Source organism: Stegastes partitus, unplaced genomic scaffold (assembly GCF_000690725.1).
Source record: "Stegastes partitus isolate 25-593 unplaced genomic scaffold, Stegastes_partitus-1.0.2 Scaffold1212, whole genome shotgun sequence".
NCBI classification, from domain to species: Eukaryota; Metazoa; Chordata; class Actinopteri; family Pomacentridae; genus Stegastes; species Stegastes partitus.
The window spans coordinates 113,201-125,672 of record NW_007578943.1 but is presented as its reverse complement, the minus strand read 5'-3'; the positions used below and the strand labels follow the sequence as shown (position 1 = coordinate 125,672).

Sequence of the window (12,472 nt, the reverse complement as noted above, 5' to 3'; positions counted from 1 at the left end):
CAGACGATATGAAGTCACCTTATTTTTAATTCATAAGTGTTCTGACTGAAAGTTCTTCCCTAAACTGATCATTTAGGATCATTTTCCCTCTGCCTCCCACAGGTGCTTCATTTAACCTTTGTATCACGGCACATTAAAGCGGTCTAGCTGAGAGAAAGCATTAAAAACCACCTTGAAACAAATCTGCAAAGATTGTTTAGACGTGCTTGGCCGTGCAGGGTGTAGCTCTGCCGCTGTGGTTTGTCCCGACCGCACCGCCGTCCTCTGGGGATCCACGGATCTTCAAAGACCGGCTAGACGGACTACAATAGCAGGTGTGTGAGTGTGACTGAGGCAGAGTGAAGGTTATCACAGCTCTGTTCCTGACTGCTTAGCTCATCCAGCTGGTATGCAGCAAATCCCAACGAGGGCAAAAACACACACACACACACGTACAGAACAGGCCGCATGTAGAGCTTCAGTATCAAGACTGATGCAAAGACATTCTTATGTTGTGAAAACATGGATTACAACAGCATGTAAAAGTACTGCGATTACTGAGTAGGTGCTGATTTATTATGTGCAGCCAGCAGCCAAGTTCATATCACACATGCTGGAACATAAAAAGACCAACAGTGACTCCTTGCTTTGGCAGAAGTCATGAGTCTAATAAGGAACAGACAGATGAAGATGATGTTCGGTTTTCTGTGGATGATGGATAGTAGCTGTCCCCGTCCAATATCACGACACTAATCTACTGAATAGACAATTACTTCCTTTGAATGTTGACAGCAGTGCAAACCTCAATAGAGTATGCAGTGATTCGGTTCCATCTTCTGACTTTTAACACTCGTATCTGTTCACTGTTTAGCTTCACTGTTGGTAAACATGCACACATTTATGTCAAGTACAAAATATAATCTCGTGAATGTGCTCAGATCATCTAGTATCCCTTTGAATGAACAAGGAATTTAAAAGAACTGAAGTTAGAACAATAAGGAATCCAGTCTCCACCATGGAAGCAGCAGAGCTGTTGATGCAGTTAGAGCACCACCTGCTGGACGAGCTGAAGCATTACATTGCTGTCTGCTGTTGAGCTCCACGTTTTTAGATTCTTCACATCCTACAACAGAGTTCATCGTGATTGTTTCTTTTTATAGTACTATGTGTACATAATATTACATTTTATTGCTGTTTTTATTTATTCAATCTGTTGCTCATTGCCGTCCTGATAAAAACACACAATAAACACATTGCAAAAGACCCACGACCTAAAATGCAACGATTAAGAGAAATGATTTCCTTCATAATATGAACATCTGACCAGTCAAAAGGAGTACTGGACACATGCATTAACTCCATTTTACCAATCTGATTAGGCGCTCAAGACTGACGTTATCAGCCCATTAAACATCCTGTTGTCAGTGCACATTATTCTTTCTCCCCTTGGCGACCTCCTCCACCTTCTAGTGGGCTCAGAAAGCACATTGCCACCCACTCTGACCCCTGACTAGCCAAACCTAACCAAGTAGAGCCAAATCTTTCAACAAACACTGTGAAAATTCTTTGTTTTCCTTGTTTACTGCTCTTTTTTCTTGATTGATGTGTGCTACTGTCTCTGTCGGTGTTGTGTTGTTGCTAGTACAACAATTTCCCTGAGGTACCCTACCAAAGGGATCAATGAAGTTATATCTAATCTAATGTAAAAATGGGGTGATAATGGCCTATAGATCCTACTGGAGGGTGTTGGTCTCTCACTGGTGATAATGTGCAATGATAACACCTATTTAATGATATGATAACATCCAAACCAGTGTATTAGACCCCAGGTGGCTGTCAGCTACCTCAAATGATGCTTTGTTGGGTTAATGTATAAATATGTTCAAGGGAGCAGCAGGAGAAATACGCCTTTAAGTCAGTATAGTTACAATCTCTTAAATAAATGTTCTGTTTAATTGATGTGTTTTTTTTTTCTTTTAACATTTTGGGGATCATTTATTTTCATTTCTTTATTTATCCCCATACATATTTGACAGGTTTAACAGACATGACACTGTTTTCTCACACTGTGCACGACTATTTAGCAGCAAACCTGCAGTCATACCTCCTGCTACTATCTTCATTGTTTAAGAGAAACAAAATACATTCCACATATTCCCTACAGTCACGACATACAGTATATCTGCTGTCTGCTAATAGTTTAAGGACAAAGATGGGAAAGGAGGCCTCTTTTTGTGTTCAGCTCCAGTCACTGGGATTAGTGTGCTGAAGGAATTTAAATTGAGGAATCCGATATCTCTGGCTGAAGTGAAGATCCATGTACATTCCATAGTAAACCGCTCCTCTGCTAATTACTGCATTTCTTTGTTATAGCTGCCTTTGTTGTTGGACTTTGTGTTGTTTTGTTGGTATGCCAGCAGATTGTGTCTTTGCTAATAAAGCTAGAAAAATGTAAAAACATTACAAAAAACCCCATAATAAACACACGTGACATCATGCGTGACACTAAGAACAGTTATAAATGCTGGCCTTTTGAGGGAACCGGAGAAAAAAGAAGGCAAAGGTGCAAATTGTCTGTGGGATGTACACTTAATGATTTTAGAATTTCACGTTAAAGAATGTAATTTCAAACAAAACTGATAGATAGATAGATAGATGGATAGATAGATAGATAGATAGATATGTTATTCGTCCCCTTGGGGAAATTCAAGGTATCCAGTAGCTCACACACATCCTCCTCACTCTCCATATTCAAGAAATCTTCTCAACACCGCCTATAACTTATAATTCTTTTTTTTCTTCTTAATAGAATAGAATAGAATTGAGTAGAACTTTATTGATCCCTTTGGTACAAACCTCAAGGAAATTGTTGAATACTCCTTTCCCATTATATTTTATTTGTTTATTTATTTGTTTTTATTTTTGTTTGTTTGTTTCATTGTTGCCTACTTTGTAAAGCGTCTTTGAGTATCTTGAAAGCGCTATATAAGTATTATTATTATTCTTACATGTTACACACAGTACATAGAGGAAACACATTAGACATTCATTTGACAAAACGTGGCTGAGAAGACCCACAGCTGTTCTACAGTTTTTAAACCGCATCATATGATCTTCCTCAGCAAACAGAATGTGCGCTGTCGTCATGGATTAATTTCTTGTGCTTTTTATGATATTTTTATTCATGTTGACTGATAAGTTAATCCATTAAGTTCATTGTCAACCTTGGAAAATGTTATTCAGCATGTTTATTTAAATGATTTTATTGGTTTATTGTTCCTGTTGTTTTATTTTTAGTGCTGCTGGGTTGCATAATTGTGTTTAGAGTCATGAGCCATTAGTCAAAAATCAACAAACCATTTAAAACAACGTGTAACATGTTGAGGATCTGCAGCCACCAGGGGGCAGCAGAGCGCTGTGTTTCTCGTGGAGTACGTCCATCCATCTGGACAAACTACATCTGCTGCACGTCTTTCAGTTTAAATTTCCAGAATTTCTGCACAAACCTCAAACCGGAGCTTGTGCAGATTGTTAAATCCACATTTGTCTGTTTTTTTTCTTTTTTTGTTGTTGTTGTATTTACATACTAAGGTTCTGTTTTCTGTAGCGAGCTGCATGTTGTATCAGGGGAAACAGCTGTTTCAACAAAACAAAGTCAGACTAATACTCACAGTGACACACACACAAAACCAGACAGAAAAGTAAACAAACAGAAGTTATGTTTTGTCAGGAGGAAGCAAACAGATGACACAGATCTGAGTACACAAAAACCATTCCATGGGAACTCTGGCTCAGGATTTATTCGACTCCCCCTGCAGTGTTTTTTCGGGGTGGGATCTCCCATGGAAAGAAAGCCTCAGCAGCTGGAAGAAGGTGGAGCTTTGCCCACAGAAACCTAACGCAGGCAGGGATTTTAGATGGGGGAAAACGTGTGGGCTGAACGATGACACCCCTATGTGAGTCAAATGATAGATAGTGATGAGTGAGTGTCGATAATTACTAACATTAATACTTCTGTACACAGAAACTGCAGCACAGCGGAACGTAGCAGACGGAATGTCGAATAGAGCGCGTTTGTGTCGGCACGGGTCAGAAATAAAGTTTCTTTAGCGTTCTCGCTGCGTTGATTAGGTGGTTAGTTGTCGGATAGCCACAGGACAATATGTAAACACAACATGGATCAGGTGCCAGTGGAAAAATGATTCAATCAACCACATATTTTTAAGCGTTTACAACAACACAAGAGTCCACCAGATCTCTGTTGTAGTCTTGCTCCAACGTAATGTTTCTGATTCAGATGTTATGTTCCTACACTAAAGTTGGCCGGTGCACATACAGGTTGAGGATGCCGTTCTCTATCCTCCATATTTTCTAATGTAGCCAACAAAAGCAGATTTTAAAACCACTGTGCAAGGATTTTTCCAAGTAAAGTTACACAGAGGTGCTAATCCAAAAACACACACTGGCTTTTTACATCCTTCAAGTGGAGACAAGAGAAGGAAGCTCCTTACTGTCAAAGTTAATTCATATTCCGTCCATCCGTCAGCTCGACCTGCTTCATCCAGCAGAGGGTCACAGCGTGCTGGAGCCCATCCTGGTCCACATTGGGCGTGGCGCGCTCCGAACGCGCTGCCAGCGGATTGCACGGCTAACACACAGACAAACAACCGTGCACCTACGGCCAATTTAGAATCACCAGTTCTTGTAACATGTCTTTGGACTGTAGGAGGAAGCTGGAGCACAACAGAGAAAAACAATCGCAGAGAAGAGCATGGAAACTCTTCATAGGAAGGCCCCGACCAGCCAGGAGTTCAAACCTGGAGCCTTCTTGATGTGACAGTTTTAGTCACTCCACACTGTGCTGTGTTATTTTTTAAGGGTTTACTAGAACAGTTACATGCATTTGTAGCTGTTATGAAATTGCTACTCAAACATGAGGTTACACATTTATTTGGGGCAGCAGTAGATTAATGACTGTTTGATACACTAGAGAGTATTAACAGCAGCAGCACTGTGTATATGAGGATGAAGTCAAAATAAACGTGTGCCTATTGTTATAATGAAGGAACATGTCAGCCTCTGCAACTGGACCGTTATGGCACTGAGGGAAAAGATACAAGGCTTTAGATGAACAAACAATAGTTAAAGGACTGCAGTGTATATAATATATCATGAAGGTCCCCTTGCGATCAATGAGGCGTAGACACAGGACCTCTGGGGGGCTCCTGTAGCGGGTCTTTGTGGTGCTGTGGGCTGCAGGTTTAGGGCTGCACATCCTGCAGATGCTCAATCAGAACAATGATATTGACCTTACCTGTTGGTAATATTGTGGCTGATTGGTGCATATAAAATCTATAGAATATTACACAGCACAAGCGATATCATCAGGAATATTAATGTTGTCATTTAATTCAAGAACATACATTTATTTGATGTGAATCGGTGCAAAATCTCTTGCGTTCAGAGTCATGTGACTTATGTCGACAGTGCACAAAGAGCCGTTAAACAGATGAGAGGAGTCGGTAGTTCTGGAGTTTGTGTGCGTGTCCGTGCACAGCAGTGACGCACTGTGTATGTTCGTACACCACGTCCACGTGCTGGCGCTCACGTGTTTGCGATTGTGCAGGAGAGGAAATAAAAAAAGGAAGAAAGAGGGATGGAGAGAGTGAGAGTACGAAGGGGGAGGAAGAGGAAATTCTCCAGCCCCTGCCCTCTGATTGTGTTGTAAGGGGGTCCAGCCCAGCCCTGAGGGAGTACACATTCTGTTCGAGGGACCAGGGGAAGGAAATCACCCAGCCTCAGTCGTACACCCCTACCTCTTTATAACCCCCCCTTCCTCCAGTGTTGCACAGCATACCACAGACCCAGAGTCAGATAGCAAGTGGTGTTCCTCGACACTCCTCATCATCTCCTCGTTCTGACCAACCCCCGTCCCTGCTGTTCTCTCACTTTTCTTCAATCCCACCTCCAACACTCTTTATTGTTCATCTTTTCCACAGATGTCCTTTTCGCCAGTATCTCCTCTTTTTTCTCTTCTGGCATCTCCTTGTCTCTCCTCATCCTCCATCCCTCCTCATCACTGTGCTTTTTTTCCCCCTCCCCTCTCCCTCCCCTCCACCAGGAACATTTCTGCTCTGTTTATTCTCCAAAGCTCCCACTTCCTAACAAGGTAAAGCCTAGCCCGCGCTCTCCGGCCTCGCCACTTTCACACCCAATATGGAAGTCCTGCTTCTTCCCATGTGGCCCACGAGTGTTGTTTACTGGGGACTCACGTGCTGAGAGCCGTGCTGGACATCGTCCTGATGGACAGACACATGGCTTTTTATGCTTATCAAGCAAACAGCCAGAGTGTGTTTGAATTTCACACATACAGGAACATTCCACACGGCTGACTCCATGTCACAGTTCGGGCGTCAGAAATGTTCAGACATCAGGGTTCTCACATTCTCACGTTTTAATCATGCAGATTAATCATAAATATTGTGGAAAATATTTCTCACGTGCAGCACAGAGGAGTCCAAACGACATTCAACTGTAATTTGACCATTTTCACCTTGGTTTATCAATTTAACTTTCTCCTTCTGACCCCCTAGTAGATGCAGTCTGAACCATGAGTATGACAACTAGTAATAATAAATAATCAGATCTTCTATATTTGTCTTGGTACTGTAGATGTACATGCATACATTTTTCTAAACACCAAGGATTCTTATCTGCTAGATGTTGTCTTCAAAGTTGAGACTTAAAGACACTTTGTGCTGGGAAAGATTTCATGCTATGGTCGATATACTCCAACCCAGATGCTAAATGGACGTAATGGGGAGTTATATCAACTATTAAACCATTGCAGTCCTTTAAATTGCTCAGAAACCTTAAATTCGATGACAAATTAGCAAGATCATATGTGATAATAAGCACTAGGGCGTCTACCCAGTGCACTGTGTGGGGTGATTGTTTCTGCAACCAAGACTTTCATACTTTAATGTTCTATTTGAATATCCTTTAACATTGTTGGTCCAACAAAAAAAAATCAAATATAAGTGAGCAAAAAAATGAGTCACTTATAACTCTCAGTAGTAAAAATAATCATTAGTTGCAGTCCTAGAAGAAGGTTTACTGGCTTCTGTGTGGGTTGGGTTGAGAGAACAGTTCTTGCGAGAGTCACCAGTATAATGTAATGCGTTTCATTATTTTTGTCCACTGTGCCCCATGACTGACTATATGGGTCAGGTTGTAGAAGAGCTCCATTCAGCTTGACTCTGGGAACTCAAAGTCTTTTTGGGACCGAGTGTATCCCGGTAGGATTTCATGGTGCCACCCACATTTGAAAGCCTCTAATTAAGAAGTCAGAAAGACTTTTAAATGTTACCCCCCCAAGTGCAAATATAGCCCTGCGAGCGCATAAATAGAAACTAAATGCACCATGATGTAATTACACATTTGGCTTGAAAAAGGATGCTTCTCACTTTCTCTAGTTTAGCTATGTGCACACTTTTTTGTCCACCACTGAGGTAGACGTGACTCCACTTTTTTACATTTTTTTTTTCTATGCCTGATTCGGTGTCAATAAATGAAGAGCTTTACCTGTGACACGTCAGCCAAATAAACCATGACTGCACGTGGGTTAACTAAACACAGGTCTTGTCAAAACGGTGGTAAATGATGCTCCGTAGAAAAGGGAAAAGAAAATAATCCTCTAAATAAGGTCCTAATCCATTTGGCTTGACCTCTCGTTGCTCTGAGTACTTGACCTCTAACCCTCAGCAACGCAAAGGGCTTTTTGAGGTCTCTAACAAGTTACAAAAGGGGAATTTTAAACATATGAGCAGCAATATTTAAAGTGGAAATGCTACAACAATTAATACTATATATGTGACCAGACAGACAACAAAGCATCGCCGCGCTTGCATGAATTTGACTGCTGCAGTGTTTGTGTTTATTCACCAGCTGTACAGATATTAACTACAAGCTCGCAAGCAACGGACTTCGTGTGTTAGAGTGTACCAGTGTTCTTATCCAGCGGTGGACCCCCATTGTTGCACATTCACCAACAGGGGACTGCAGTGCCAACAGAGGACGTTGGCAAAAAGCTATCTAGCAACAGACTGTGTGTGTTGAAGTGTCTCCAATCTCTGCTTTTTTTCTCTTGCCTCTGTACATTTCTGATTTGTAAAAGCCTAAGAACATTGTTGTATTTTGATAACTTTTCAAATATGCAAAGCAAACTAAGCAAAAACATGTCTTTGTGACAGTTCAGCTCAGGTGAATTGGCCTTTAAATGTGACTTTCTGTTATCTTTGTATGTAATCACACTGCCTGGAAAATTAGCGCCACCATCTGTTAGACTTCAGGGAACATTGACTTAACGTAGACCTGAATCTTCACCGAACGGAGATGACAGATTTTTGATCATACATACTGCATATGGTTTTAGGATCATACTGTATGATTACACACATCAAAGAGAACATTGTGTCTAAAAAGCATCCTGTAAATCTTAAACAAGGAAGATTGCAGGAAGTCTAGAGTTCAGGAAAAACACTGAACTGCTGACACTCTAACACAGGCGCTATCACACATTGTCAGGACTGGCCACCTCCCAAATTCATATCAATGACTTAACAGCTAATCACAATAGATATTACAAGTGCTTTGAAAAATGTGGCTCGAGACAGGAAGAATAACTCATTACATAAGGTGTAGAGCGTTCCAGTAAAAGCATACAGCCTTCTCCTTTATTTGGAAAACCTACGCCTCGGCACACTGAGCGCTGTTTTGGTTCTCTGTCCTTCGAGGGGATCTGACAATTTATGAGCCGCTGGTCCAGGTGCTTTCCCCTATTGACCCTTATTTGTGGACCCAGTGGGAGTCCACAGAGAGGGCTTGAGGAAAGAGGGGAAGCTGCAAAATAAATGTGGCTAAATTCTGCTGCTGAATGATTTTCCTTAATCTTGTTTGATTAGATTTTCATGGATTGAAACCCTTGCATAACATTGCCTCCTTCAAAAGAACTTAGACACTGGCCACTCCAGCAGAACTGAGTCTAGAGCACAGACATAGCCCCATGATGTGACCCACTGGTTTGTGGACTACCATTTTTAAGCCTTGAATTTGAAGTATGGTGTTTGCAAACTTGGTCTTTGGAAACCAGATGTGAGGAGCGAGGGGTGGATTTGAAAATTGGAGGACACTATGCACACTCATACAGTCGCAACTTAACGATCACAAGGTAGCTCCTCCCTAAAACCTACCCCTCGTTATCGTCTGTTTTACTAAATGGGACCATAGCTTACAACATGAACATCCTACTGTTTTGAAGGAGACTTGAAACTAGTGATCGACAAGTGAGAAGTATAGTCATTTTCTGATTTCTGATTTTTTGTCGCCCTCCCTGTTGGCTTCGAAAGATATCATTCCAAGGACACCCTTCTCATGGAGAAATTTTCTCTCCACTTGGGAAGCCTGACCTCCATCGTAACCACCCTATAGCACCAGTCGTACCTGCATATCCTCATCTGTTACTCCCTTGCCCTACACATTGCTAGACAGCCTGACTTCGGTTAAAGTAGAGAACATGTTTGATGTTAATTCCTGCCACTCTCGTCTCCTGTTGCTGGCAATAAATTGGATAAGCCAAGTCTGCGATGCAATGTTGGTATTTACACCAAGTGGCCTCAGTTTCAGTGTCTAAGATCATATTCATTTGAGATTAAGCCAACAGGTACAGAAATCTCTGTTAAAACATTACACACAGCTGCACAAAACAGCACGCAGTCATCAGTAAACAATATACAAGTATTTACTATATGTATATGAATAACCACATTTCTCTGTGCTTCATATCCTGAATATGATCAAAACAGGGGTAAGCCTCGTAACCTACAAACTGTTGTGCATGTAAACACAATCTAAGCTTTCATTAGGCTTGTACTAATGCCTTGTAAAGTCTTGTTTTAAGTGTAGACAGAAAAAAAAAAAAATAAATAAATAAAATTTGGTTTACAAATTTGTTTTCTTTGCTTGTACTTTATTCTGGAGACGGAATGTCTCCAAGAGTCAGTAAAATTGTATGTTAAAAAATCTACCTGTTCTAAATTTTTGTAGATTTCAATCCTAATTGCGTTGTGCTCCTCTGGCCCTTAAGAGAAATGGTCAAAGTAGAAATAAAAAGTTGTAAGTGACCCTTTGTGTGTGTGCGTGAGAGAAAATGGCCAAAATATCTGGATTATTCATTGCACTGGAAGTTGTTTAGTCTGGAAAAACACTACATGTGCTATAATTAAGATGACACAATGGTTTGTTTATCATGTGCAACTGCGGTTTGTCTTGATAAGCATCTCCTGAACATCTGTGAGACTACATAACTTTGATAGTGTAGATTTTCATTCATCCGAGACATTTCAGTAGAAAGACCCCCACATGCCATTGTTGATTTTACAATTAGTTTGCACAGGTGCTTCACTGATCACAAGGTAATTAAACCAATCACGTGGACATCGGATCGCTTACAGTATTTCGTCCTTCAGAGCAATGAATTAAGCCTTTGATAGGGAGCCAGAGTCCTGAGAGCTCAAAGCTGACACTGGGCAATATTAGCCTTCCAACAGCAGATGATATTTGACTTTGACCGCAGAACAAACACTGTGGGATCTGAATGAACCTCTTGGTTTTTCATGCCTCCTTGACAACTACCCGATGTCATGCTTCCTACTGCACCACATAGTCTGGATTTCTCCATAATGTTGGGAAGATTTTTATGAACCGTGAAGTTAATTCCATTTTCTCTTTTTTTTTTTTTTGTCTTTTCCCTCCAGTGTGCCGAATAGCTTGCCACAAGAAATGTGAAGTCAAGGTAAGAATCAAAACAATTTTCAAAAGTTCACACTTAAAGACCTAAAGGGGTTAATGTCTTTAAAAAAAAATTTGCATATAATACATTATGAATCAGATGTGTGTTTCATTCCACATTAAAGGACATGAGAATGGCTCCTTTAAAATCTGAACTTTCCCTTTAAAACGCATGTGAGCTTATCTGAAGGAAATATAATGTTTTAGGTGGAGTCGGCTACTCTTTAGGATGTGTGTGCATACAAATGCAGATGTTGGGGTGGAGTTTGGGGAGTTTATCCTCTGCAAAAAAAATCTTAAGAATGTCTAAACAAGTGCTCTTTGTACCAGAATGTGTTTACATTGGATGAACTCTTGCGTCTTGGAGATTGCCCTGTGTCTAAAAATAAAAGACCTCTGGATGTAGCCGTCGCTCGATTCATCTTGTCGTGGAAAGAGCACGTACAAGAAAATGGGAGGGGAAGCGGTGAAGCTAAAGTTCCTGCGGGGTTATTAGAAAGAGAAAGTTGTATGTTTTGTGTGTGTCGAGATACGACTTCCACAAAGGGTTTATAGCAGGATTTGCACACATAAGTATACAGTGCATGTGCACACCTACATACACACCCTTCATCTGGTATCCATTATTAAAGTGGATGTTTGTTGCCAGCTTTGCCCATTCCCTATTTTACTCGCAGGAAATGCCAGAAGTGCAGGGCAGACAGGCCACAGCAAAGGAAAGGTGGGGGCTTTGGCCAGCCATCTGGGACAGGCCCCCAGTGGAAAGTTATCATAGAAAATGGCTGAAATGATAAGCTGAACCCACACGCCTCCTGGCTCGTTTGTCCTTGCACTGTAGTATTGTAGTTTTTACCCCTGAGAATGCCAATATGTGAGGGAGGTTCAGTGACTTGGATTCCCAAAATGACAAAAAAATTACATGTTTTTCCAATAAACAGCAGTCATATACACTCATCTGTGAAGTCTAGTGCAATCCAAAACAATATATCTGCCATAAATGCTACTTTTATGAAGCTTCTATGTGTTCAGTTTTTGTTGATAGCGATAATGGTGATAATTCTGCTTTATGTTTATTACTGAGGTCACATAGAGTGGTGGAGGTGGTGGTGGTGGTGGTGGTGGTGGTGATGGTGTACTAGACTGCATTATATTAAATAGTTTGTTTGCCACATTAATACATACATGAGGGGGTAAAAATACAGTTTAGTAAGTTTGGTGAGTCTGACTTGAAACATTCTCTGTAGCAAAAAGAGACATTTAGTTTAAGAAAATGAACACTTTCTTATTTAAAATGTTCTTTGTGTAGTTTTCATTTGACCTTGGATTTATCTAACTGGTGCTGTTAACGGTGACCAAACTGTAGGAGATATTGAGATAGTAGTGCCCAAAGAAAAGCTTGTTGACTCAAATAATAGTACTCTTCAAACAAATGTGTGGTGGCGGAGGAAACAAACATCTACATGTTATCTGTAGATTAACCACATTGACCTCAGTGCACTGACTGCACTTTATCCGCTAACTCTACTTGACTTCTAAGAAACACCTGAAACAGCTGGTGTTTACAGCAAATCAAATCATTTCCACTAAATGATTGGCAGACTGGGAGCAGACCACTGTGCACCTGCTCATGTTAATATCCATCCAT

At 40.9% G+C, this 12,472-nt stretch overlaps 1 protein-coding gene across 14 annotated transcripts in view; it reads left to right on the top strand.

Annotated features, from left to right (window-relative positions):
- Positions 1-12,472, top strand: part of tns1b (tensin 1b) — a 187,175-nt gene that overhangs the window by 63,006 nt on the left and 111,697 nt on the right. For all 14 annotated transcript variants that reach the window (XM_008297339.1, XM_008297338.1, XM_008297345.1 and 11 more), the window contains exon 3: positions 10,794-10,831. In XM_008297339.1, coding sequence (XP_008295561.1) covers positions 10,794-10,831 — 38 coding nt within the window. The remainder of the gene's footprint in view (positions 1-10,793; positions 10,832-12,472) is intronic.